The sequence below is a fragment of the Papio anubis genome, chromosome 16 (genome assembly GCF_008728515.1).
Source record: "Papio anubis isolate 15944 chromosome 16, Panubis1.0, whole genome shotgun sequence".
Taxonomy (NCBI): Eukaryota; Metazoa; Chordata; class Mammalia; order Primates; family Cercopithecidae; genus Papio; species Papio anubis.
In genome coordinates, this window is record NC_044991.1 from 42,940,809 (window position 1) to 42,968,403 (window position 27,595).

The 27,595-nt window shown below is 40.0% G+C and overlaps 1 protein-coding gene across 3 annotated transcripts in view; it reads right to left on the reverse strand.

Annotated features, from left to right (window-relative positions):
• Nucleotides 1–27,595, reverse strand: part of MACROD2 (mono-ADP ribosylhydrolase 2) — a 2,100,238-nt gene that overhangs the window by 619,271 nt on the left and 1,453,372 nt on the right. For all 3 annotated transcript variants that reach the window (XM_021921837.2, XM_003905088.5, XM_009216566.4), the window contains exon 7: nt 9,848–9,878. In XM_021921837.2, coding sequence (XP_021777529.2) covers nt 9,848–9,878 — 31 coding nt within the window. The remainder of the gene's footprint in view (nt 1–9,847; nt 9,879–27,595) is intronic.

The window sequence follows — 27,595 nt, forward strand, 5'->3', positions numbered from 1 at the left end:
CATTTTAATATTAAAGACCTGGGTAGGGTATGGAAAGCATGAGAGGAGTCTGTACCATATATTCTGGGATGTATGTATCAGTGTTTATGTGCATGAGAATGTTAGCTAAACTTGCCTATCCAAATGATAAGCACTCAGGGTTAGAAACCATTGAATAGCCAGAATTTTGCTGTCTGTCAAGTTGTCTCTCCACTGTCTCATAAGTGTTAGCTCATAAAGTGATATACAAATGGGCTATGATGGAGAAGGGCTTGGCCCCACCACTGCATTTTCCCAAGGGAAGTAAGTTACACTGATTCTAATGTTACTTTGCTTTGCCAAGAATGACAATATTTCTTATAGTGGGAATACTTTGACAAGACAAAAAACTTAGGCTGCCAGAGCAGAGATTTTATGACAGTGAAAAGAGTCATCATTAGACCATCTGAGAGGAAGTTTTTAAAGCAAATGGAAATATCAAAGGGAAGAGAAAAAAGCCAAAGGAAGGAGGAGAACCCTTAGGGGGATAATAGGAAGGGGTGCATATTTTTGTCAGTTTTGCTCTGGTTCCCAATGCATTACATAAGAGAACTCTTCCTTCCTCTGTAAATATGCACAGCAATGATTGTCACACCTTCTCAAATCTGTCAGCATTTAACGCTGATGAAGAGCATGCCCTTGGCATTGCCATTGGAGAATGTCCTAATTTTTTTGCAAGTCATGTCTGTGAATATAGACAGATGTACTGATAAAAATATTTGCCAAGTAGATATAAGGTTAACAAAACATTGCGCTGGGCTCCTTTTCACCAGTTAGAAGCAGAGCAAACTTGAATGCAAATGAGGGATTCAATTAGAAAGTTGCAGCCTGCCAGCATTTGGTGGATAGCAGAGAGAGATCAGGTGATCTGATAGAAACAGGCACTCCACGTTGATAACAAAACTATTTTGGATAAACACGAGAGCTGCTTCAGCTAAGCTATGCTGCACTTCAATTTTTCCTCAGATTTACAGCCAGTAACTCAATGTCTGAAATTCCTTCCTCTCTACATATGCCACGTCATACCTGGAAAGCAAACTTCAAAGTTTTTCTTGTTCTCCAGGGAAAATATTTTCCAAATTTTTAAGTACTCACAGAATACTTTTCAGCCAGGACTTGATTTCTGTTAACTATATTGACTCTCATAAAATTGACTAAAATCATTTTTGCCATTCACTTCTCAGTAAAAATTCCATTGCTATGTATCATGTCTAGCCTCTTTTGTTAAACTTATTAGCATTGGAGTGTCCAAATCGGGCTCAAAGGGCAGAAAGCACGCATGAGATCTGAAATGTCCATCAGGGAGGTTCAGATCTGTTTAGAGACTGCTTTAGAGGCCAATTCAAAATTTTAACAGGAATCTAGGGATTTCAAGCCCTGAAAGCCTCATCTGGATCTATTTTTCCAAAAGTAGCACAGGGCTTTCTTTGGTATTTGACCAAACGAGGCTTTTCATCCTGAGTGTAAGCAGGTGGTCCGGTGCCCTGTGGAACCATCCTGGCAACATTACGTTGGAGCAGCAACAGTGCTCACTGAATGTCAGAGTGGAAAAGTCTGGTTCCTCTTCCAGGGGAACTTCAAAGGAGGCAGCGCCTGCTCTCATCCTGTCTCCTCCTTAAATCAGGTTAATCACATTGAGGATATTCCTCAGGCTGTGTCTTGCAAAAGGCTCAATTGACGGTTTGTGGCTATAGGGCTGCGGAATGGGAGAAGGCTAGGAGAGCTTCTGCCAGGGTCCTGAGCACCCCCAAAGTACTGGCTCCTGGCCAGGTCCCCCAGACACACTGTGAGTGTGATGCTGAGGTCCGAGTTTGCAGGAAATGGGTATGCCCACTCTTGAAATTATCCTGTTATAAAATCATCTCAGTGATTAAATAACCAAATCCATTTGAAAGGTAGCTCTGCCATCCTCAAAATTTTGTTATAGCAGAACTAGGATTATAGTGAATTTATGGGGCATAAATTTAAAAGTGAAGGTAACTCCAAAGCAAACAGGTGTCTGAGCAATTGCAGGTACTGGAGAGAGGGGCTGGGTCTGGTGTACATTGGGAGAAGTCAGAACAGGGCCTCCTGGATGGCCAGCTGACCTGTATGTTCCTGAGTGACCATTGTTCCATGGGCTGTAATAAACCACAAAGGGGTTCAGCTGTAATAAACCACAAAGGGGTTCTATTTTAACTGAAGTAAAATGCTGTATTTAGTGTGGCTCTCTAACTGAATAAGTTCTTGAGTTTCCATTTTACCTTGACAGGGTAGACACTGCCATACTTACAAATAGCATTTCCAGTTTGAGAATGCCTTTTAAAAACGCATGGGTTTTTCCTAGAATAGAGATGTTTGTCCATTAAGAAAATACTAACCGGGTAGCTTTCTTTACCTGTTATTTTGCCAATCAAGAATTCTGTTTTCTACATCTTCAGTTAGGCAACAATTTGGGTTACAATCATTACTGCTGTCGTGAACCAAAGATTTGCTGAGCTTCTCCTATAGACACAGTGCTTTGCTAGGCAATGGGTGTGCAAAGAATATGCAGAAGTGAATTCCTGCTCTTTAAATTCCAAACCGGCTGTGAGCCCAGAATATGTAAACAGAAATCTATGGAGCAATATGAGGAAGCAATTGATAATCATCCTGACACAAATGCTAAAGAATTTCAGAAAGCATAATGACCACCAAGGGTTGGCATACTCAAGGAAGACTTCCTGCAGATCAAGTTTCAGCCTGTTAAACAAATTTACATGAGAAAAACAACCCCATTAAAACGTGGGCAAAGGACATGAACAGACCCTTCTCAAAAGAAGACATACATGTGGCCAACAAGCTGATGTAAAAAAACTCAATGCATTTATCATTAGACAAATGAAAATCAAAACCACAGTGAGACACCATTTCATATCAGTCAGAATGGCTATTCTTAAAAAGTCAAAAAATAACAGATGCTGGCAAGGTTGCCAAGAAAAGGCAACACTTATACACTGTTGGTGGGAGTGTGAATTATTAGTTCAATCACTATGGAAAGCAGTATGGCGATTCCTTAAAGAGCTGAAAGCAGAACTATCATGTGACCCAGCAATTCTATTTACTGGGTATATATCCAGAGGAATATAAATCATTCTTTTTTTTTTTTAGATAGAGTTTAATTTTTTCTCTCCCAGGCTGGAGTGCAATGGTATGATCTTGGCTCATTGCAACCTCTGCCTCCCAGGTTCAAGCAATCCTCCTGCCTTGGCCTTCTGAGTAGCTGGGATTATAGGCGCCCACTACTGTGGCTAATTTTTGTCGGAATATAAAACATTCTACTATACAGACACATGCATGTGACTATTCATTGCAGCACTATTCACAAAAGCAAAGACATGGAATCAACGTAAATGCCCATCAGTGACAGAGTGGATAAAGGAAATGTGGTACGTATACACCATGGAATACCATGCAGCCATAAAAAAATGAATGAGATCATGTCTTTTGCAGGAATATGGATGGAGCTGAAAGCTATTATCCTTAGCAAACTAACATAGGAACAGAAAACCAAATACCGTATGTTCTCACTTATAAGTGGAAGCTACATAATGAGAAGTCATGAACACAAAGAAGGGAACAACAGATTCTGAGGTACACTTGAGGGTGGAGGGTGAGAGGAAGGAGGGGAGCAGAAAAAGGTAATGGGCACTGGGCTTAATACCTGGGTGATTAAATAATGTGTACAACAAACCCTTGTGTCACAGGTTTACCTATGTAACAAACCTTCACATGTACCCCTGAACCTAAAATAAAACTTTTAAAAAATGTTTCTGTCTACTTAAATGTGCTTGGCATGTTTCTGTTTGGGGCGTGAGATAAACAACACTGGTGGTGATGGTATGTGTGAATTTGGTGTGTGTGCATTGGGGAAGAGGTGTTAAGGAGTAAGTTTCAGGAAGGGACCCAAGATTGGACCTCATTGTGCAATGGCAAGTTCTTACATTTATCAGATCATGTACATGTGGGTCACAGAACATATCACCATGATGGATGGGCACCAAGAAATTTTTCAAACTATATTCCGAAGAAAACACTAGTCCAGAGAAAGGTTGAGGATATAATAGTTTCTATTATCAAATAACTTTAAGAACTGCTGCAAATTAAATCCTCCTTTTAAAGATGCAAAGGCAAAGGTATATATAAATTTCTTAGCACACCAATTTACATCCTTAGCACACCAATTTCCCTCCCTCTCACACATTTTGAAAGCACTAGTTTATGGAGATATAGAAAGTGCCCATTGTTCAGGCTAGGAAGAGTGAATATCAATCTGCAAGCCATAGAATATGATCAAAGGCTCCTGGGAATATGGGAAACATGCACCAAGTGATATTTAGAAAAAAAAATCTAGTGAGATTTGGAATACGGAACAAGAAAGAAAAAGAGTGTAACCAGGAAATGATTCTAAAAATCTTATCTACCTCCATTCTAGTGTGACTTACAAAAATGTTGGGAGTTGTGTTTGCTTTGTAAAATTTTTCTTTTCAGCTATGGACCACTTTCTTTAAATAAAATATTATCTCAAACCCTAAAAAAAAGAGATGAAATAAAACTTATCTGGTTAATGGAGAAGGAGGAGGAGGGCTCCAAATAAGATAAAGAAAACTAGTCTGTAATATACAGATCCTGGGAAAGAAGCAAGGACTAAGACAGCTTTAACTTCAACAGGGACATATGAAATAATTTTCAAGTTGCATAATGCTGAATGGTCTATAAACCATAAATGATACGGTTTGGCTCTGTGTCCCCACCCAAATCTCCTCTTGTAGCTCCCATAATTCCCACATATTGTGGGAGGGACTAAGTGGGAGATGATCGAATCATGTGGGTGGGTCTTTCCCGTGCTACTGTGGTGATAGTGAATGTGTTGCATGAGATCTGATGGTTTTGAAAACAGGAGTTTCTCTGCACAAGCTCTCTTTTTGCTTGTTGCCATCCATGTAAGACATGACTTGCTCTTCCTTGCCTTCCGCCATGATTGTGAGGCCTCCCCAGGGTTGTGGAACTGTGAGTCCAATTAAACTCTTTCTTTTGTGAATTGCCCAGTCTAGGGTATTTCTTTATCAGCAGCATGACAGTGGACTAATGCAGGACATATGAAGTAATTTTCAAGTTGCATAATGCTGAATGGTCTATAAACCACAGAGATGTAGCCATCTAAAGTTACTGAAACAGGATGTTATGAAGCTAAAAGGAAAGCTAGGTTTCAACCCCAGTGAGACTAACCAAAACCAATATGGCATGTGACCTTTATGTATATCAGTCTCACTTTTAAATGTACCAAAAAACAGAGGGGAAAGAGTCAAGTAGCCAGGACTTAAGAAGTGTTTTCTATGACCTAGCATTGTGAAAATGACTAAACTTGCCTGGTGACAGCCCTCCAAGCCAGCTAACGTGACTCACTCTACTAATGCCATGCCCAGCAATCTTTGCTATTTCCCTCCCATTTGCCACAATGGTGTACTGAACCAGTTATTATATTTTGAACCACATTACTCTCTCTAGGGTGAAATCCCTATTCTTCACAGATTAAAATGGAACATGATCCACTCTAGATTTTAGTTAGTTCTTACTGTCCACTCTGGAGACTCTTTTTTTGATATTTAAAAAGTTCATTTTATTAATAATCAAGAAAACACAAATTTAAACCACAATGGGATAAAATTTCACACTCAATATATTGGCAACAATTTTAGAGACTGGCAATATCAGACACTGGGGAGGACAGGGAACATGGTGATCTTCAAACGGAGTGGGTAGAGTGGGTAGGAGTATAAATTGATTCAATCACTTTAGAAAACAGTTTGGTGTTTCACAATACAGTTAACCATATCCATATAATATGGCCTAGCAATTCTTTTGTGTGTGTGTTTAAATTATTACATTGTGTGTTGAACAAATTTTAAGTTAATTGTTAATGAAGTATAGGTAGATAAATATCATATCATAGATCTCATGAGATACTTGACTGTTTTTAAGTTATGGCTACTATATTGGAAAATGTGTTTTCTTCTGCTTTTTTTATATTATAGTGATTAAATAAAATGCCTTTTTAAACTTTTTTTAAATTTTATTTTTATTTCAATATTTTTGGGGGTACATGTGGTTTTTGGTTACATGCATAAATTCTTTAGTGGTAATGTCTGAGATATTGGTACACCCATCACCTAAGCAGTGTACACTGCACCCAATAGACAGTTTTACGTCCCTCACACCCCTCCAACCCTTCACCCTCAAGTCCCCAAAGTCCATGATATCATTCTTATGCCTTTGCATCCTCATAGTTTAGTTCTAACATATAAGTGAGAACATGGAATACTTGGCTTCCCATTCCTAAGTTACTTCACTTAGAATAATGGCCTCCAGCTCCATCCAAATTGCTGCAAAAGACATTATTTCATTCCTTTTCATGGCTGAGTAGTATTCCATGGGGTATATCCATACCACATTTTCTTTATCTACTCATTGGTTGATGGGTATTTAGGTTGGTTCCACATCTTTGCAATTGTGAATTGTGCTGCTATAAACATGCATGTGAAAGTGTCTTTTTCATATAATGACTTTTGTCCCTCTGGGTAAATACCCAGTAGTGGGATTGCTGGATTGAATGGTAGCTCTATTTTGAGCTCTTTAAGAAATCTCCATACTGTTTTCCATAATGGTTGCACTAATTTACATTCCCATCAGCAGTGTAAATGTGTTCCCTTTTCACCACATCCACCCCAACATCTATTGTTTTTTGACTTTTTAATTATGGCCATTCTTGCAGGAGTAAGGTGGTATCTCATTGTGGTTTTAACTTGCATTTCTCTGATAATTAGTGATGCTGAGCATTTTTTCATATGTTTGTTGGCTATTTGTATATCTTCTTTTGAGAATTTTCTATTTATGTCGTTTGCCCACTTTCTGATAGGATTTTGTTTTTCTTGCTGATATGTTTGAGTTCTGTAGAGATTCTGGGTATTAGTCCTTGGTCAGATGCATAGTTTGCAAATATTTTCTCTCACTCTGGGGATTGTCTGCTTGCTGATTATTTCTTTTGCTGTTCAGAAGCTTTTTAGTTAATTTAGGTCCCAATTATTTATTTTTGTTTTTGTTGCATCTGCTTTTGAGGTCTTAGTCATTAATTCTTTGCCTAAGCCAATGTCTAAAAGAGTTTTTTTGATGTTATCTTCCAGAATTTTTATGGTTTCAGGTCTTACATTTAAGTGTTTGATCCATCTTGTGTTGATTTTTGTGTGAAATGAGAAATGAGGGTCCAGTTTCATTCTACTTGTGGCTTGCTGGGTTTCCCAGCACCATTCATTGAATAGGATATCCTTTCCCCAATTTATGTTTTTGTATGCTTTGTTGAAGATCAGTTTGCTATAAATATTTGGCTTTATATCTGGGTTCTTTATTCTGTTCCATTGGTCTATGTGCCTACTTTATAGGAGTACCATGCTGTTTTGTTAATTATAGACCTGTAGTATAATTTGAAGTTGAGTAATGTCATGCCTCGAGATTTTTTTTTTTTTTTTTTTTTTTGGCTTAATTTTACTTTGACTATGCAGGCTCTTTTTTTGTTCCATATGAATTTTAGGCTTTTTTTCCTAGTTCTGTGAAGAATGATGATGGTATTTTGGTGGGAATCTGTAGGCAGTATGGTCATTTTCACAATACTGATTCTACCCATCCATGAGCATGGGATATATTTCCATTTGTTTGTGTCATCTGTGAGTTCTTTCAGCGGTGTTTCATAGTTTTCTTTGCAGAGATCTTTCACCTCCTTGGTTAAGTATAATTCTAAATATTTTATCTTTTTTTTTTGGCAGCTCTTGTGAAAGGGATTGTGTTCTTGATTTGATTCTCAACTTGGTTATTGTTGTTTATACCAGTGCTACTGATTTCTGTACATTGATTTGGTATCCTGAGACTTTACTGAATTAGTTTATCGGGTTGAGGAACTTTTTGTGTGAGTTTTAGGTTTTCTAAGTAAATAATCATATTATAGAGAACAGCAACAGTCTAACTTCCTGCTTTTCTCACTTGGATGCTTTTTATTTCTTTCTCTCATCTGATTGCTCTGGCTAAAATTTCCAGTGCTATGTTGAATATAAGTGGTGAAAATGGGCATCCTTGTCTTGTTCCATTTCTCAAGGGGAATGCTTTTAACTTTTCCCCATTCAGGATGATGTTGGTTGTTGGTTTGTCATATATGGCTTTTATTACTTTAATGTAAGTCCTTTCTATGCCTATTTTGTTGAGGGTTTTTATTATAAAGGATGCTGGATTTTATCAACTGCTTTTTCTGCATCTATTGACATGATCATATTGGAGCCTCTATTTTATGGTCCTTTCCTATCTTCCTTTACTTTTCTATTTTCCTTTCCCACCACTCCCCTATTTATAGTATACCATATATATTACATCAATTCCCTTTTTGAGGCTCTTTACACATTACCATAAGATTCTCAGAAGCAAAACATACTTCAACTCTCTGACAAGGTAATAAACATAGAAAATGATGTACATAGTATTGGTGTAGGCAGTTGGGTTTTTGTTTGTTTTTTTGGCAAGGAAAATCAAGACTGCAATGAAAGAACATTCTTATAATAAAGACCATTTCTGCAATGAAGTTTGGTTTGACTAAGGCAAAATAAAGAGTTAGGGTATTTGCCAGGCATAACTTTGTACATAATACTTCCTTTAAGCAAATATTTAAGGTTTGTTATTGGGCATCTGTAAGGCAGAAAGAATGGCCATGATGGGGATAATTGTGCAGATGGTCTAGTTTAGCCCCCTCCAGCCCAGTGCTCATCCTGTTCCCACAAAGACAGGCTGTAGGGGAATCTGGAGAGGAAGAAGGCACACCTCAAATTTTTAAATAGTGTGACAAAGTTCTTTCTCACTTAATTTGGTTCAGGCCTACATTTCCCATTTTATTTTGCTCAAGATCTTCAAAAGAAATGCCAGATTCAGAAAAAAAAGTAAAGCTCCTACATTTGACATCAATCTAGGTAGTCCTTCCCTGTAATAATGAATTTAAAATATATATCTATATATTAGATTTATACATATTTTAGGCTTCAGCTGACAGCTTCCATGTGAGAAGTTTGAGTTCAGAAAGAATGTAATCTATTTTACTTGGATCAGAAAATCCTTAACATTATAAAACAGACTTATTAATGGTCTGAAAAAAATTATAAAAAACGTTCTTGCAGGTAGGTGGAAGAATATTTAGAGAGATTTAGGCTAGTGAAAACAAGTGATTAAAAAACATTTTGCTTCCCTCTGTAAGTGAAGCATTCACTACTTAAACCAATCCATCACTATGCAGAAAAAAATTGGCAGTTTATTAAAATTCTTCATATTTAGTAAAAGTCACTCTTTGGGCTTTTTAAAATTTGAAAACACAGATATATGCATATGTGTGCATTTTAATTTTTCTTTTATTTTGTAAATAGCAACAATTTAATGATGCTGCTAAACTCTATGTACATTATGCTTTCTACTGGGAAGAAATTTGATTTCATTAAAGAAATATTAGAGGTCAATCCTACTAGAACCAAATTTTTTGTTTAACAAAAAACGTCAAGCCACGATGTATCAAATAATTTCATGTGATACCCAATACAACAAAATTCAAGAACACAAAAGAATCTGAATAGCCTCATGACATTCTTTAATGGGATTTGACCAGCATTTTTTGTCTATTTAAATCCCAGAAAAATATATTCATCAGAGAACCTCTTATTTTTTCACTTAATCTCTGCATTTAACAGCAAAATAAAGAAACACAAACATCATCAAAAGCTGTATCACTTACCATAAATGCCTGTTGAGATGCAGGGAAATGCCTGTGAATAAACCACAAAAATAACAATAAATATTAAAGAAACAAATCTACTCAACATCATCTATCTCAACATCTATTTTGCTTGATAATGGGATGCCCTCTACTTACATATTCAGAGCTAGGAGTTGGAGTAGGGGACACTGGAAATGGGGATATTTGATTAGCTGGTAACTGTTCCCTATCAGCAGTTATATCAGCTCACAAGAACCAACTGCTAAGTTTTCAGGAATCTTGTGAAGCAACTGTTAAACAGCTATTATTAAGAAATTAAATTATATAAACCTACAAAGAAATAAATGATATCAAAACACAGATAACCAATAGTCAGAACTCATCCCTTTCTAATTACTTTGTACATCTGACTATTACCTATGCTCTTGAGATTACGTATGTCTGTCGTATGTGTACAGTGAAATACTACACAAGTCTCTCTTCCCACCTCCATGGTACATGATGTCACATCAGTTGCTTAAAATCTGAAAACATCAATTTACATTCATGACCCATATTGTGAGACAGTTAAAATCACAGACTGGCTATGGATAAACATTTTAGGTAAAATTCAACAAAAGCATTCTGTGAAAATCAATCAACTATTTAGAATGTATAATAAAGAGTATTACATATATTATTATTATAATATATAAATTGTGTGCTACATGTTCTTTATGTCAGTAAAATTTAAAAGAAGCTTATATAAAACATACCCCTTTTTTGACAGCCAGTCTTTAAACATTTTCCAGCACACTACTGCTTATGCCATATTTTGCTTTGCAGTGTTTAAAGAATTTGATTGAAAAAAATGAATTGACAAACGTAAATGTACATTTCACTCTAAATTAGGTTTTCTAGCTATAGAAAGTGGTCTGGGTGTGGCAACTTTCTCTGCCAATGGATTTCTGTGTAAATTCAACCAAATTGTTTTACTCTTTCTGGTCTGTATTTTTCAATTGTAAAATGGAGATAATGCCCACCATACAGAAATGTCTTCTGGACTGTCAGTGGGAACGTAAATTAGTACAACCTCTACAGAAAACAGTATGGAGATTTCTCAAAGAACTAAAGATAGAACTACCATTCCATCCAACAATCTCACTGCTCAGTATCTACTCAAAGGGAAAGAAATTATTATTTTTTAAAAAACCTCTATTCCTACATTTATCACAGTGCTATTCACAATAGTAACAATATGGAGGCAACCTAAGTGTCCATCAGTGGAGAACTGGATAAAGAAAAAGATGGTAGATGGACTACTACTCAGCCACAAAAAAGAATGAAATCATGTGTTTTGTAGCAATATAGATGGAACTAGAGACCATTACTTTAAGTGAAACAACTCAGTCACAGAAAGACAAATACCGCATGTTCTCATTTTTAGTGGGAGCTAAGAAATGAATACACACGGACATAGAGAGTGGAATAATGCATTGAAGACTCAGAAAGGTGGAAGGGGGCAAGGGGTGAGAAACTACCTGAAGGGTACAGTGTATGTACACTGTTAGAGTGATGGTTACACTAAAAGCCTAGTTTTCACCATTACACAGTATATTCACGTAACAAAAGTGCACTTGTACCCCCTAAATCTATAAAACAAAAAGTGAATAAAAGAAATGTGCTGTTGGGATTAATGACAGATTTTTTTTAAAGTTACTGGCAGTATATTAGAATCTAAAAACTACAGCTGCTATGGACCATAATAACTAACATTACTATTGAGGTCAATAATAATAAAATATCTAAGTCCTTTTTGTTCATATCTTTTGGCTAAATGTATACTGCCTTTTATTTCTATTAACGCTATTACACAGCCTAAGTTTGTTTATTCCCAACTGTATGTCTGTAAAACGATATATGCTTTTTTCTGTTCCTGTGGAAGCCTTTACTATTAATAGTAAATCCTACTATTTATAAAGAGAAAGTAGAAGTTTCTGGAACATAGTAGCTGCTCTTTTTAAATTAAATTTATGAGTCAATGCTTTGATTCCGAGGGTTCTTGAGGTGCCAATAACATCTGAAGAATGTTCTTGACTGACTTAATCATTCAGTGATACAGGTCATGAAGCAACAGTGTAACGCAAAGTCTCTTTACTGGCATTCACCAAGACTACCAATAGGCGTTACTCTGAAAATCAACTGCAAGCTTACTGTGTATTTGTTACGATTAGAAAGGACTCAGAGTTCAGGAATAGTCTACTTAAAAATTCAAATTAGAGAGGATTAAGAGTCATCCCTATATTTGTGCCACGCCAGCCATGTTCCATTGTACCTTTTAAGTGGGATAAAAGTGAGTTTACAGCTTGAGCCCCGGGAATTCCATGGGAGCAAACTAAACATGTGAGCATCATATATCTCATGTCTGGAGAGAAAAAGAAATGTTTGAGAACTGCTGCATTGTGCCATCAAGGTGTAGGGAAGGTAAGATTTTACCTCTACCTTCTTAGAGTTTTTCAGTTGTGGCTGATAATTAAATTGACACAAGACAGATTAACAGGAAAAAAAAATACAAATTTATTTAATTCAAGTTTTATGTGGCATTGGAGGCTTCATAAGAAAATGATGACTCAAAGATGCAGTTAAACACTTACATACTAAATTGGGCAAAGAGTAGTAGATTATGAAGATGTGACAAGGTAAAGGGGCTTGGGCTAGGGTAGTTAATTGGGTGAAGTAAGAAGAAAGACAAGAGTTAGTTTAACAAGGTGTGTTTGGACAGATTTCCAGTGGCCTCAACTTCCCATCCTTGATGATAAGAACGACACTTTTCTGCTCATACAGGGAGGATATCTTTCACGTGGAAATTTTTATCTCCTCCTTTTAAAAAGGACTGCAAGAGTGTTCTTTGGCACCTGCCCTTTTTTTAAGTGCCTTTGACTCAAAATAGTCAATGTGCCAGAGGGGCATATTTTGGGTTGTATATTCTGAACTCTTTCAAAGGGAAAGTCAGAAGATAGCAAAATGCTTTCAACAAGATGACCCACTTTAACTCACATCTTGGTGTCCTTCCAGTTTATAATGTGGGGCAGTTTACTGAACTACTCTGAGTGCTGTTTTTTTCTTTAGTAAATGGAAACTCTGAGGCCTGCCTCAAAGGGTGTGCAGGAGGAGTAAGAGAAATAAAGAACATGAGCATTGTGTCTGAGAAGTAGTAATACCTTGATTAGTGATGACTCCTGGCGTGGAAGCTGTGATGTTCACCAGGTTCTGTTGCTCCAGAACAGGGCTTCCCAACCTCAGCTCTATTGATATTTTGGACCAGATAATTCTTTGTTATTGGAGGCTATGTGCATTATGGGAAGTTTAGCAGCACCCCTGGATGCTACCAGCTAGATATCAGTAGCATCTCTCCAGTTGTGTTCATCAGAAATATTTCTAGACATTGTCAAATGCCCCCAGGGGAAAAAAATCATCTCTGGTTGAGAATCACTGACCTGGAATCTAGGACCTAGAACCCAGCAGACAGCCTTCAACTATCAACCTTTTCAAGGACTGCCTCAGCTATAAAAAGCCACCTCACCCAGAATCATGTCCCTGCCCAGGACAGTTCACACCAACAACTGATCAACGAAGTGGTACAAGGCCTGGCCACCTTGGCTCATCAGTACAACACTGAAGGGTCCTTCCAGTTTCAGAGTTCCTTACTCAGTCAGTAGGGTCCATCACTGGACCTACATCCAGCTCAACTTCTCCCTCAGTCCACTGCTGCTTCCTCTCTCTCTTTCCCAGGTATTGATTTAAGGGCACTCCTTAAGAAACATCTAGCATCCTAAACTCTCTCTTAGAGTCTGTTTCCTGGGAACTGATCTGGGCTAACTCCCTTTTGCTTCCCTCTTAGATCCAGCTATGTGTATCTTTCTTCCATCAGATCTAGCAGAAGAAAAACATACTGCGCAGTTAGTGACAAGTTTCATTTGCCTTAGCTCTTAGTTCTATCTTGGAATCAATCATGCAACTTAGTAATTGAGTCTGAATGTATCAACTGCCTTGTCTGTTTTAACAAGGATAAATAGTTTCATCTGGAAATGACATCGTTGCCTTGAATGTGAAAGCAAATGGTAGTGTAATGGAGGATGACTTTGGTAATATTATTGCATTAATTCAAACAAAAAGGCAATGGTATAGCAGAGATGGAAATAGAGTATTATGGAAAAAAATTCATTTGATGTAAAATAACTTCGCACAGAATTCATCGAAACTAAGCCTACTCCATTAATCATTTTTTATTACTCAAGAGAGACAGACAGACAGAGACAGGGAGAGAGAGATTGAGAAAGAGCAAGTGAACAAGCAAACTAATGACTTTTGCACACATAATTTGTGTTCTTTGCCATAATAAACTTCTGACGGGGCCATCAGAAGTGAGTAGCATGTGATTTCTTTATTTCAAAGCTGCATTTAATATAACGACCTTCCATGTAAATACTATCCCATGGAGGAATGATAAATTGTACCAAAACCCATGCCAGGTGTGCACATAACTCAGCAATCACCTCTAGAATTTGGAGAATGACATTAGCAACCCCATTTGTGAGGCTCCAGATTCTCCTTCCAGCAAACTTCAGGAGCAATATGTCTCCATGCTAATCAGGCCTGAGCACCCAGCCATCAGAAATTCTAGGGAGACAAAAATAAAATCATCTGAGGCCGAGGCAGACAAATCGCTTTAGAGCAGGAGTTAGAGACCAGCCTGGGCAACATGGTCAAACCCTGCCTCTACTAAAAATATAAAAAATTAGCCAGGCATGGTGGCACATGCCTGTAGTCCAGGCTACTCAGGAGGCTGAGGTGGCAGAATCACCTGAGCCCAGGATGCTGAGGCTGCAGTGAGCCATGATTGCACCACTACACTCTAGCCTGGGCCACAGGAGTGAGACCCTGTCTTAAAAGAAAAATGACTTAGAGTGGAGAATTCTTTCTCATGTGAAATTATAGATTGGGTCACCAAGTGGGAAATACTTTTATAGCCCAACATGTTGGCATCAAGCAGAGTTGAAGAAAACATTGAAATCCTTAAAGCTGTAGACTCTGTCCCATTCCCTTGAAAGTCTGTCTTCATTTCCTCCCTTTCTGTCTAAGTAATTTAAGGGTAAGGAAGGAAACGCTCCTCAGCCTTCTCTCTCTTGACCCTAACGGTGTCTCCAAACATACACAACAAACCCTAAGCCATCATCCCTACCACTTGCTTTTCTCTGAGCCTTGATTCTCAATTTAAGCATTCCTGCAAATGGGAATTTCTTTCTCTCTTACTTATCCATTGTCATCCTATCCACTCTTACACAGCAGTCTTGCAGTCTGGGTAGAAAGGACTCCACCTTCAGCTCCAAGGGAAGGGGCCGACGGACCTAAATAAGCAGCACACCTTCCTCTCCATAGCCACAAGAATAGAAAGAGTTTATTGACCACCATTGACCTGTTGGTGTAAATTAACTGTAAAGTGCTCTTAACCTCTGGAATTTTTCAATTGCTTAGCCAACACATTCCTTACTGTTTAGTCAGTTTTAGTTAGATTTCCCATTATTTGCAAGCAAAATCATGCTACCAGATATACCTTCCATTTAAGTGTTTTTAATTATATATCACATTTCACTGACTCAGGCAAGCTGTCAATTGTAAGAAACACCATTATTTTGTGTTACTTTGTGGACCACTAAGAAGAGAAAGCGCCATCAGTTAAAACATAACGCATGCTTTCTTACCATTTAGGATTTTCATTGCATACTTATTGAAGTTCCTATTGTTGATTTATGTAGATAATTTTTAAGTACATCTTCCTCTAGAGCATGGATAAAAAGGAAATAAATTGGTTGTTTCCTAAAACTTCCTCACATTCAGGATCCGGTACTTATGAATCACTTTTCAACTCAGAGTCATAGATAGGAGTTTTCCACAGTTTTATCCTCATAGCCTCAAGAATGATGGTGTTGCTCCAGTCCTTAATGAGTGAGCCACTGTTGGCTCTGCACTTTTCTTCCAAACCACTAACACCTTCTCTGAAAGTTTTGTGGGTAGCTCTTTATTTTTTCATGCCAGAGCTGTCAACAAAGGGTTTCAGACAACAGCCAGGACACATACCTCCTTCTCAGGTACCCCTAATTGATTGGTTAGCTGAAAGTCAAGGGGTTGCAGTTGTCCAGCCAATCCTCCAGAAATGACAACCAAATGTGCATGTGTACAGGAAGAGAAACTTCATCACAACTATGTGTGATTGTAAAACACCCCAAATATAAGAGTTATCCTAGTTTCAAATAAATTAGAATATGAGGACATGTGCATCTTAGAAACAATGAAATTCAGAATATCATTCTTTTCCTTCTTTTTCTTTTCTCAGAGACAGGGTCTCATGCTGTTGCCCAGGCTGGAGTACAGTGGTGCAATCCTAGCATACTGCAGCCTCAAAGTCTAGCGCTCAAGCCATCCTCCCTCCTCAGCCTCCTAAGTAGCTGGGACTACAGGCATTCACCACCATATCTGGTTAATTTGTTTTTATTTTTTGTAGAGATGAGGTCTCACTATGTTTCCAAGGCTAGAGTCAAACTCCTGGGTTCAACTGATCCTCCTGCCTTGGCCTCCCAAAGTGCCAGGATTCCAGGCATGAGCCACTGTGCTTGGCCCTACTCTTTTCTTTACATGTTGGTTATCAGCATAGTGGGTTGTGCCATCATGCCCTTAATTGGGATGCGGTATACTTCAGTACTTTCAAACCATGGTATGCCTAACTCTAGGAGTATGAAAGATATTTTGAGGTGGTAAACAAATAGCCATTACCCATTTAAACGTGATATTTATATTTTTCCCAAGTCTTCGTCCCTCCTTCTATACATACCCTTTCCCATATAATTTTGCACTTCCTCTGCAATAGGCTGAATGTTTGTGTCCCCTACAAGATTCATGCGATGAAGCTCTGGTCCCACTGTGATGGTGCTTGGAGGTGGGGCCTTTGGGAGGTGATTAGGTCATGAGGGTCGAGACCTCATGAGTGGGATTAGTGCCACTAGAGGACATTAGAGGCCAGAAAGCTACCTAGCTCTTCTTTCCACCATGTCAGAATATAAGGATAAGTTGGCTGTCTGCAACTTGAGCCCTGAAAGAGGGCCCTCACCATAACCTGACTATGCTGGCACCCTGATCTTAGATTCCCAGCCTCCAGAACTGTAAGAAATAACTGTTTGTTGTTCAATCACAGTCTATAGTAATTTGTTACGCATCCTGAACCAAGTAAGACACTCCACGAGGGGAGTTGTATGAATGCAATGTTGTGTCCATCCCCTAAATCCATACACTGAAACCTAATTCACAATATCATGGCATTAGGAGGTGGAGCCTTGGGAGGTAATTAGGGGATGAGTGAATGGGATCAGTGCCCTTAGAAGAAGAAACATGAGGGCGAGGATCTCTTTCTCCACCATCTGAGGCCACAGAAAGAGGACAGCAGTCTACACACCAAGAAAAGAGCTATTGGCAGACACCAAACCTGCTAGCACCTTGATCTTAGACTTCCCAGCCTCCAGAACTGTGAGAAATATAAGTTGCTGAAGCCACTCAGACTATGGTATTTGTTAGAGCAGCCTGAGCTGACTAAGACAGAGGGGATACATTTTTCTTCATCCCACTGATGATAGACTTGAGCATGTGACTTGATTCGGCCAATGGGATAATAATGGACATGACATTTAGGTTTAAATTTTTACATTCCTGTCTTTGGAGGAGAACACTGAGAAGACTATACCATGAGAACATGCCTCATGTAGCTACTGGTCCAGGGAGGCTGAGAGACAAGTGGAGTAGATGTAGTAAACCCAGCCTTTGATCAGCTGTGCGCCAGCCAACCCATAGCCATGTAAGCAAGAAATGCTTACTATTGCACATTACTGAGTTTTTGAGTGGCTGGTTATATAGCATTACTGTAGCAATGACAATGATATAAATGTGCTAAAACTATAAGTTATTATAATCTATTATAATGTATTTTCCACCTAGGAATAACGATACAAAGTTCGCTGAAGAAATGAGTGGCAAGAGTCAATTCAGAATGTGGGTAACTGAAGATAGATGTGAAATGACAGTTTGAAGAAATCTTGTGCAGGAATTAAAGATTTGACATGGAAGCTGAGCACATGGGAGTTGACCAGCCACAGATGTATAGTAGACCCCATCTCTGCAAAACTTTAAAAATTAACCAGATGGTGCTTCCTATAGTCCCAGATGCTTGAAGGCTGGGTGGAAACGTTTTAATGAACAAGAGTTTGCAGAGGCTGAAGTGAGCTGTGTCAGTGCCACTGCATTTCTATTTCAAGCAGTGCCACATCCATCTCTTGAAAATGCAAGGTCTTGTTGTCAAATCTCACCAATCCCAGCACTTTGGGAGGCTAGAGGCAGGTGGGTTGCTTTAAGCAAGTTAGAGACCAGCCTGGCCAGCATAGAGTGGTCTTGTTTCCTAGAAACTGTACAAATTAACTTAGATTGTGTTGGCACCTGTAGTCCCAGCTATTCTGGAGGCTGAGGTGAGGATCACTAAGGCCCAGGGAGATTAGGCTTTTAGAGCAGGCCATAATCCTGCCACTGCATCTCCCAACGTGGAGAGTGAGACCCTGTCTCAAAACCAAACTAAAACAAAAAGAATGTGGGTTGCCAGGTTGCATGTTACAGCATGGAAAAGCATGGAAAGTAGGGAGGCAGAAGCATGACAGGAAAGCACTGCTGGCTGGGGCTGTGTTTTTATCCCTCAGAATTGATATTTATATCCCCTCAAGCACCTCCTGTATCCCCACATCTGTAAAAAGGGCAGGCTGGCTATCAACTGTTGGCTATTAAGTGCAGGATGCTGAGCAGCCTCTTATCTTTCTCTATAGCACAAGATAAAGGTGATAGAGAGACAGAACATTTCAAAAAATCCTAGATGCCTCCACGTGTTTGGACATGGAGGCATGGCATTTACAACAATAATAGTTGTCATTTCTTGAATTACTGAAATGTGCTGAGCATGTTTCATGGCGCATTATCTGAGGATTCATTCCCATGAACAAGCCTGTGATCAAAACCAGATTGCCCGCTTTTTATAAACATGGAGAGGAGAGAAGCTAAGAAAGAAAACTCGTCCAAGGTCACAGGAGGTGCTGGGTTTTGTAGCAGACTAGTTGGTGGCAGGTGCCAGACCAGGAACAGGCAGTGGACGAACCTGTTGCAGGCTGACACCTCTCCTCTAATTCACTGAGAACACCCTCCTTGAGGCCTTCACCACCAGGTAGGTGAGGAATAAACCTGCTGCATTCATTTACATTTTTTAAGACTAAATAGTGTCATGTCCTCTTCCTCATCTCAACCCTGTAATCACCTCCCATCGTACTTTAATAAAATTCAAAGTCACAACCATGACCTCCAATCCTTGCTTTCTTAGCCCTTCCCTTCCACTTTTCCCCTGCTCTTGAGTTCCAGCCACATTGGTCTCCTTTTGTTCTTCAAATGCACAATGCATGATTCTGCTCTGGGGCCGCTGGCCTTGCTGTCACCTCTATCGCACACACTCCATTTCCATGCTCTCCCTGGTTTCTCTCTTTGGTATACCAGATCTTTGATCAAATGTCACCTCCTCAAAGAGGTCTTCCTAGCCTCAGCTAGGTACTCTCTCTATTCGCCCCTGCTTTGTCTCACAGCTACCATCCCACCACCACAGCACGTTTGTTTGCTTGTTCACTGTCTTCCCAACTTCAATTCCTTCCTTCCTGAGATGCAAACTCCCAGGAAGACCTTTGCTTTGTTTGTTGCTGTATCACCAGCACCTAGAACGTCTGGAACTCAATAAATATCTGTTGAGTGGATAAATGAATAAATGATTAAGCTATAAGATCTATACAAGCATAGCCATATTTTTCTTCTACATAAATTGGAGCTTACATTGGTTTTTATGTTCTGGAACTCGCCTTTTTTCATGTAGAAGGTTTTAGGAGATCATTCAATGTCAGTGTATATTGATCTATCTCATATGTTTCTAATAGCACATTCTAGTCTATGGCATGATTATACTATGTTTATTTAACTACTGCCACATTGATGAATATGTAGGCTGTGTGTAAATTTTGCTGTAACATGCAACCTGGCAACCCACATTCTTTTTGTTTTGGTTTGGTTTTGAGACAGGGTCTCACTCTGTCATCCACGTTGGGGTGCAGTGGTAGGATTATGGCTCACTGCAGCCTCAATCTCCCTGGGCTCAGGTGATCCTCTCACCTCAGCCTCTGGAATAGTTGGGACTACAGGTGCATGCCAACACACCTGGTTAATTTGTGTATGTTTTGTAGAAACAAGGTCTCACTATACTAGCCAGGCTGGTCTCTAACTTCTGGGTTAAAGCAATCCACCTGCCTCAGCCTCCCAAAGTGCTGGGATTACAGGCATGAGCCACCCTTGTGATTTTTTAAGGATGGGATGGCACTCTATTGCTTAGGCTGAAATGCAGTGGCACTATCACAGCTCACTTCAGCCTCAAACTGAAACTATTAAACGTTTCCCACCTCAGCCTTTCAAGTATCTGGGACTATAGGGATGCACCACTAAGCCTGGTTAATTTTTTAAAGTTTTTGCAGAGATGAGGGTCTCATTATCTATCTAGGCTAGCTTCCAACTCCTAGCCTCAAGTAATCCTCCTGCCTTGGCCTGCCAAAGTGCTAGGATTCCAGGCATGAACCACCATATCTAGCCTTAATACCAACATTCTAGATGTTTCTACCTAATGTATTCTGGTAGGATCTATTCCCAGAAATAAAATTAACCCACTTAACCATTAGGTTAAAGAAAAAGCACATTTAAAATTTAAAAAATACTACCAAATTGCTCCTCTTAAAGTTTTCTTTCAATATAAAATCTTTTTAATTGTGGAGAATAGTCAATAATTCAGTGTGGTAAAAGGATGCCATCTCCTTCAAAAACTGCATTCAAAAGTGCAAACACTATTACAGTGCCCATCTCACCCACAAGGCTAACTGACCCAAAGGCCAAGGTTATTTGTAGGAGACTGTGAATGAGATCACATAGAAACGGCCAGTGAAGTGTTTGGAGTGCACTGTGTGAGCTCACCAAGGCACTATAATTATAAGTAATAACTTGGTTTCTTTTCGTTTTCTTCATTATACCTTTGAAAGAGCTGTCATAAAGTCATTTATTGCCAGCTGCTTTCATGTTTATAACCATTCGACTCCATGCAGTATAAAACAAACTATTACATGGCCTTGAATAGTAGCAGCCCTCTTTCAAACTTTTTATTTTCTGAGAAGACAGCTGGATTAGTTTCACCATGAACTTATTAGGATGCAAAATGTTGGCACTAGCAAATGGAAGAACTTGATTTTTGCCTGAGCTTGCTTGTGTGACTTGTAGGAATGTTTTACTGTAAATTATACATATGTGAAAAGGAGAACAGGTCTCCATAAACCTGCTGAACCCAAGAGAATGTGCATTCTGTTCTAAAACGTTTACATCTATAAACTCCCTTTATACAGAAGCAAAGGGAAGAAACAAAGATTAAAAACAAAATAAAACAAAATCCCTGCTCATATTAACAGCAAATCAGTTGTGCAATATGAAAGCTTCTACCGGAACAAAATGTTCCCCAAATGGTGACCCTTCAATGACCTTAATCACCTCTAATTTTGTAAGTATCCCCTCTCCATCTTCCTTGTAATTAAGGAACACGTATCAGGCACATTCTGCATACCTGGCACGAAGAGGCGGAAAGTGCAGGGGGATGCCCTTAGGTGACTTTGCTGGTGCAGAGCCTGAGGAAAATTGACATAAGAGGCAATCTTTTCAAATCCCCTGAGAAGTAAATTACCCACTCAAGACTGGAAAGCCCACAGATCATGGCTATTGCCAGGCCTAACTGACCCTGATAGGGGGGCCTCCTGGACTGAAGAAGGGGTTTAAATGACAAGGAGAAGCCTCTTGCGCACAGGAATTGGGGACACGAGCACAGGGCTGATTGCAGGAGCTCTGGAGGACAGATGCACCTGGGGGCATTCCTCGGCATAGCTCTAAGGGACACAGTTGGTGCCTTATCCTTCTCCAAGCTCATGCACCCCTGTCCATGATCTGCCCCCCTCACAGTGACTGCCAGAGGACTGCCCCCTGGAAACTGGAGCTGACTTTTATAGTGCACACAGAGCTTGGGAATCAAATGCTCCCCAGGGGCAGCCCTTTACCAATGACTGATGGGCAAGGAATGGGAGGGTGCAAATTCCTTGCCCTTGCCTTGGTGGGGACAATGTTGAAGGGTGACCTTCACCGTCTGCAGAGCAACCCCGTGGCCTTGGGCAATCACCTGGGATTTGTCCCAATACCCACTCTTCCTTTCACTCTTGCTTCTTCACATCTCACCTGTTGTGTTTCCTGGGACCACTTCATCATAAATCTCTTTCCCCCAAATCCTTATCTCAGAGTCTGCTTCTGAGGAAACCAACCTAAGACATTTGATATTGTTATTTTCCTCGGTGTGGCTGGCAGTAGAGCTTTTAAAGTGAAATAAACCTATAGGGTTATTTTGGCAGAACCTCAGAGGAAACAGAGCACTTGGTCGTAACCAGATAGTTTTAGTAAGAAGGAGAAGGAAAAGCAGGTAAATCTTTATAAACTCACAAGAAGGAAGAAAGGCTCCCCTGAGACCTGGCTTAAAACCCAGGAGGGGCTGCCAAGGACAAACAGCAGGGAAAAGATTCAGCGAGCGGCCCCTTAAGAAGGCAGTGTTCCTTGGGACTCTGTCTCTCATGTGTCCAGTGCCTCTGAAGGGTTTTTAAACAAATCCAAGTGGAGGTTATTATGGATTCTTGGTTTTGAGTCAATCCCTGGTTTTCTTAATAAGTTGTACCTTCTAATATCTCTTAATTAGAAAGTTGAAGGTCTGACTTCCAGGAGAAGCATTTAAGAAAATGCATTCACAACAACCAACCAATCACAAAGCAACAAACACAGACGGTCTCAGAGAGAAGTAGTTCCCAACCCTTAACAGGCTCAGGTGGTGAGGTTCTAAAGAACCTAGGGGCCAGGTGCTATGGATAGAGCAATCAGCCATTTCTCACCTAACTTGGCCTCAAATCTTCCTCCAGGACTCACTGACAGGCTGCTAATAAACTGAACAGTTGTTAGAGGGGAGAGAGAATACACATTCAACAATATTTACTGGAAGATCATAGAAATGGACAGAATACCCAGGAGCTCCAGCAATCAGGCTCTTCCCCTCTTAAAACTTAACAAGTAGGAAGAAAGATACCACCTTGTCAATTCTACAGCTTCCAGGATGATTTCACACGGGCTTCACTGTCTCTCATAATAACTAAGCAAGACTGACAGAAGGCATTATTATTATTCTTATCCCCAGACTGGGTGAGTAACCTCCCCAGAGTCATACAGTGGTTAAGGAGAAAAGCTCAGACAGAAGCCCCGATCCTGTGACTCAGAATTCTAAGCACTTTCCACTGCAGAACAGAGTCAGTGAGGTCAAGGGAAGAAGGGAAAGAGAATCCATCTTGAGCATCCTCGGTCCTTGAGAAAGAACTGGGTAGAGACGAGAATTCTTTTTCAGCATCCACACTGTGAAAACCCTTCTACGAGCCACCTACCAGATCTTAACGGCCTTAAACATGTCCTCGAACTGAAGATTTAGTGTGACTTTCTCCCAAAAAAGAGAAGAAAACTATCCTCCGCGTTATAGTGGTTCTCAAACTTTAGCTGCATCAGAATCACCTGGAGGGCCCAACGACCAGTCTCCCATCCAGTAGGTCTGCGGTAGAGCCCAAGAATTTGCATTTTAACAACCTCCCAGTTGATACTGCTGTTGCTGGCTCCCAGGACCACACTTTTCTTTTCTTTTTTTCTTTTTCTTTTCTTCAGACAGGGTTTCACTCTGTCACCCGGGCTAGAGGACAAGGGTGCGATCATGCACCACTGCAACTTTCACTGCTGGGGCTCAGGTGATTCTCCCACCTCAGCCTCTGCAGTAGTTGGGAACTATAGGCACAAGCCGGCTCACCCACCTAATATTTATTATTATTATTCATAGGGATGAGGTCTTGCTGTGTCGTCCAGGTTGGTCTCAAACTCCTGAGCTCAAGCAATCCTACTGCCTCGGCCTTCCAAAGTGCTGGGATTACAGGCGTGAGCTCCCCATATTTGGCCCAGGACCATGCTTTGTGAACCATTACTCTATCAATTTCTAATCAAAGCTTTTTTCCCCTTTATTTTTTTGTCCAGCTGCACCAGATAATTGTAGCCCAGACTGCATCCCTCTCATATCCAGCACAATCTCTCTTCCCTGGGATGAGCTAAGGTTCTTTTCTGTGTTTACTAATCTGTCGCAGAACCACATAATTGGAGAAGGAGCAGATTGCTAGTTTACCAACACATATGCAGATTTTATGCCTGCAGATTTTTGACACCTCCGTTTTATCCCTTAAAATGTCATCATGTTCTCTCTACAAATTGGGCAATTCCATTTCATCCCCTGCATGATTTCATGGTGTGAACTTGAAAACATTACATAAATGAAGAGATGGGTTCCCACATGAATATGGCCACTTTTTTTTTTTTTTTTTTTTTTTTGAGATGGAGTCTCGCTCTGTTGCCCAGGCTGGAGTGCAGTGGCGCGCGATCTCAGCTCACTGCAACCTCCGCCTCCTGGGTGCACATCATTCTCCTGCCTCAGTCTCACGAGTAGCTGGGACTACAGGTGCCCGTCACCATGTCTGGCTAAATTTTTTTGTATTTTTAGTAGAGATGGGGTTTCACCGTGTTAGCCAGGATGGTCTCGACCTCCTGACCTCGTGATCTGTCCGCCTCGGCCTCCCAAAGTGCTGGGATTACAGGCGTGAGCCACCTGGCCCAGCCAATACAGCCCCTTTTTAAACTAATTACACGTGCAAACACCTGACTCCATATCGTATTTATGAAAGTCAGGTGAGACCCTCTTGGCAGCTGCTGGGGGCCTAAACTCTAGAATGGTTTATGAAGAATGAGGGCTTTAAACAAATGAACTGTGATTATGCAGCTTGATTCAATATGTAAAGGTAATAAATTCTTCTTTCCTTAGTCACAAAGGAAGACATTAGTCAAGGCCAATGCACACTTTATATTTAACAAGGGAATTAATTAGGGAATAATAACCAAGAAAGGGGTGTCTAAAGGACACACCCTGTAGAAATGACTAAAATAAAAGAATGCAAGAAAAGAAAAAGAGAAAGAAATTGATTGTAGTCATATTTCCCAAGTTAAAAATTGCTACTCATGGCCTGAAAATGGCTGTGCTTTGTGGGCCATCAATCACTGTGAAGGGTTTTATCAACTGGAGTCTATTATGGAAATGAGCAAAAAGAACAAGATGGGGAACAGCCAGTCTGCAAGGAGATATGACAGCTCAGGCCCCAGGAGGTAAGTTATTTCTCCACATTTCTCAGTGTTCACTGCATTAATCCAACCAGCAACCACAATGAGGGGAGCAAGCAGCTGGCCATTCACTAAATGCTCTGCGGGCCAGTGTTGGCTCCCACACTGGGAGATGAGCAAACCATAAAGATGAACAGAATCGGTTTTGCAAAATGTGACAAACCTAAAATTCACTACGGCAAAGTAGAGAGTGAATTTCTTTCTACTCCTAGGGATTTAACTCAGTCCGTACACTAGATTGTTATTCTTATTAGAAAGGTTATAAGGTCACTTATTGCATGGATAAATTGATGATGGATGGAAGAAAAGATGGATGGAGGAATGGATGGCTGAATGGATGGAGCAAGTCTTGACTTGAATAATTTTAGCGGCTACTAGTTCTGCTAGACTTTGACTTCATCAAAAGTTTAATTTCACAAAGTGAATAATTTAATTTTTCATCACAATCTTATGATTGCATCTTGATTAAGGACAAACAAAATAAACATTATCCATAGCAGATTGTAACTATATCTCAGATAAAACTTACTGCAGCCAAGTGTTATATTCCTTTAAAGTATGTGGAAGGATTGCTGCCCATCACTTTTCCTCTGCCTCCACTGTTTTTAAATTTTTGGGATTCTCTAAAAGTGGGACACATCCTTCAACATGCAAAATGACAGTTTCATTAGAAGCAAACATCGCTTAATGTAATTGAGGAACCTATTTGAGGACAAGTAAGAAGCCAGTGATTAGACAAGACTGGAGATTTATTTCCCACGAGATGCAAAGAACTGCCCAAAGTTTCCCCACCCGACAAAATGTGTTCCTCTTGGAACTAACGTATCTTCATGGGATCTCTAGCTCACACTCAGCTGTAAAACCTATAAATTATTCCTTTGGCCACCCCAGATGACTTTAAACTTTGTTTCAGTGTTTTTCTAGAAGAACAAATATCTAACTCAGAATTGCAACTGCCCCTGTAGTTATTTGTTCTAACTCCCGTATGTGCCATGTATGGCTCCCCTCTCCACCATTTTTGAAGGGGCTCACCCAAGCATCATCTAAACTTCTCCAGGGATAGGGAGTTCCCTGGTTCACAAAGAGCCATGGACCAGTACTTGTCAAAAGTCAATGTGTATCCAATCATATGGTCATATTGCTAAAATGCAAATTCTGATTCCGTTTCTCTGGGGCAGGCTGAAATTATGTTTCTAACAGGGTCCCAGGTGATGCTAATGTTACTGATCTGTGGACATATATAGAAGCAAGTAAACAGAAAATAATTCTACTTCAGGATCTACTTTCATGATATCATTGCACTAATTCCAACCTGGGGAAGGCAGGGAGTAGGGGATTATTATTTTCACGTACATGGATACCTGAAGTGGCAGATCTTGAAAAGCTACACAGAGGTTAAAGATAACCAGGAGGAGACTGGATGATGAAGCCTGTGCTCTACACTTGTATGTTCTAACAATACTGCCCTTTTTAAACACCTAACTCCTCTTATCCTGATAAGTACACGTGTCCTTCTGTTCACATCATCACAGACTCAATTGTTTCCTAGTGGGGCACTGTTCACATCATCACAGACTCAGTTGTTAATTTTTCTTTTTTTTTTTTTTTTTTTGAGACGAAGTCTTGCTCTGTCGTCCAGACTGGAGTGCAGTGGCATGATCTCGGCTCACTGCAAGCTCCACCTCCCAGGTTCACGCCATTCTCCTGCCTCAGCCTCCTGAGTAGCTGGGACTACAGGCACCCGCCACCACGCCCGGCTAATTTTTTTTGTAGTTTTAGTAGAGACAGGGTTTCACTGTGTTAGCCAGGATGGTCTCGATCTCCTGACCTCGTGATCCGCCCACCTCGGCCTCCCAAAGTGCTGGGATTACAGGCTTAAGCCACTGCACCCGGCCCTAGTGGGGCATTTTTATCTGTTTCTACCTGTCTATGGCACTTCTACAGCTTAGATCCACAGTCAATATATTCCAAAAATTGGGGCCAGAATAATTATCGAACATAAATGTGCAGACAAGCCACAAGAGGATCTTGTTAAAATGAAAATTCTAATTCAGTGAGTCTGGGTTGGGGTCTGAGATTCTGTATTATTAACATGCTCCCAGATGATACCAATACTGACAGTCTTGGGATTACACTCTGAGTAGCAAGAGTTTTAGACTACTGATTCTTCAAACTAAGAACTTTTGCAATTCTGATCCCTCTACTGATGTTGACCCTTATATCAGTAAAGTGTCCTATGCTGCAAATTACAGGAAACTTAACTCCAAGTGGCAGTCAAAGTGAAAGAAATGCATAGTC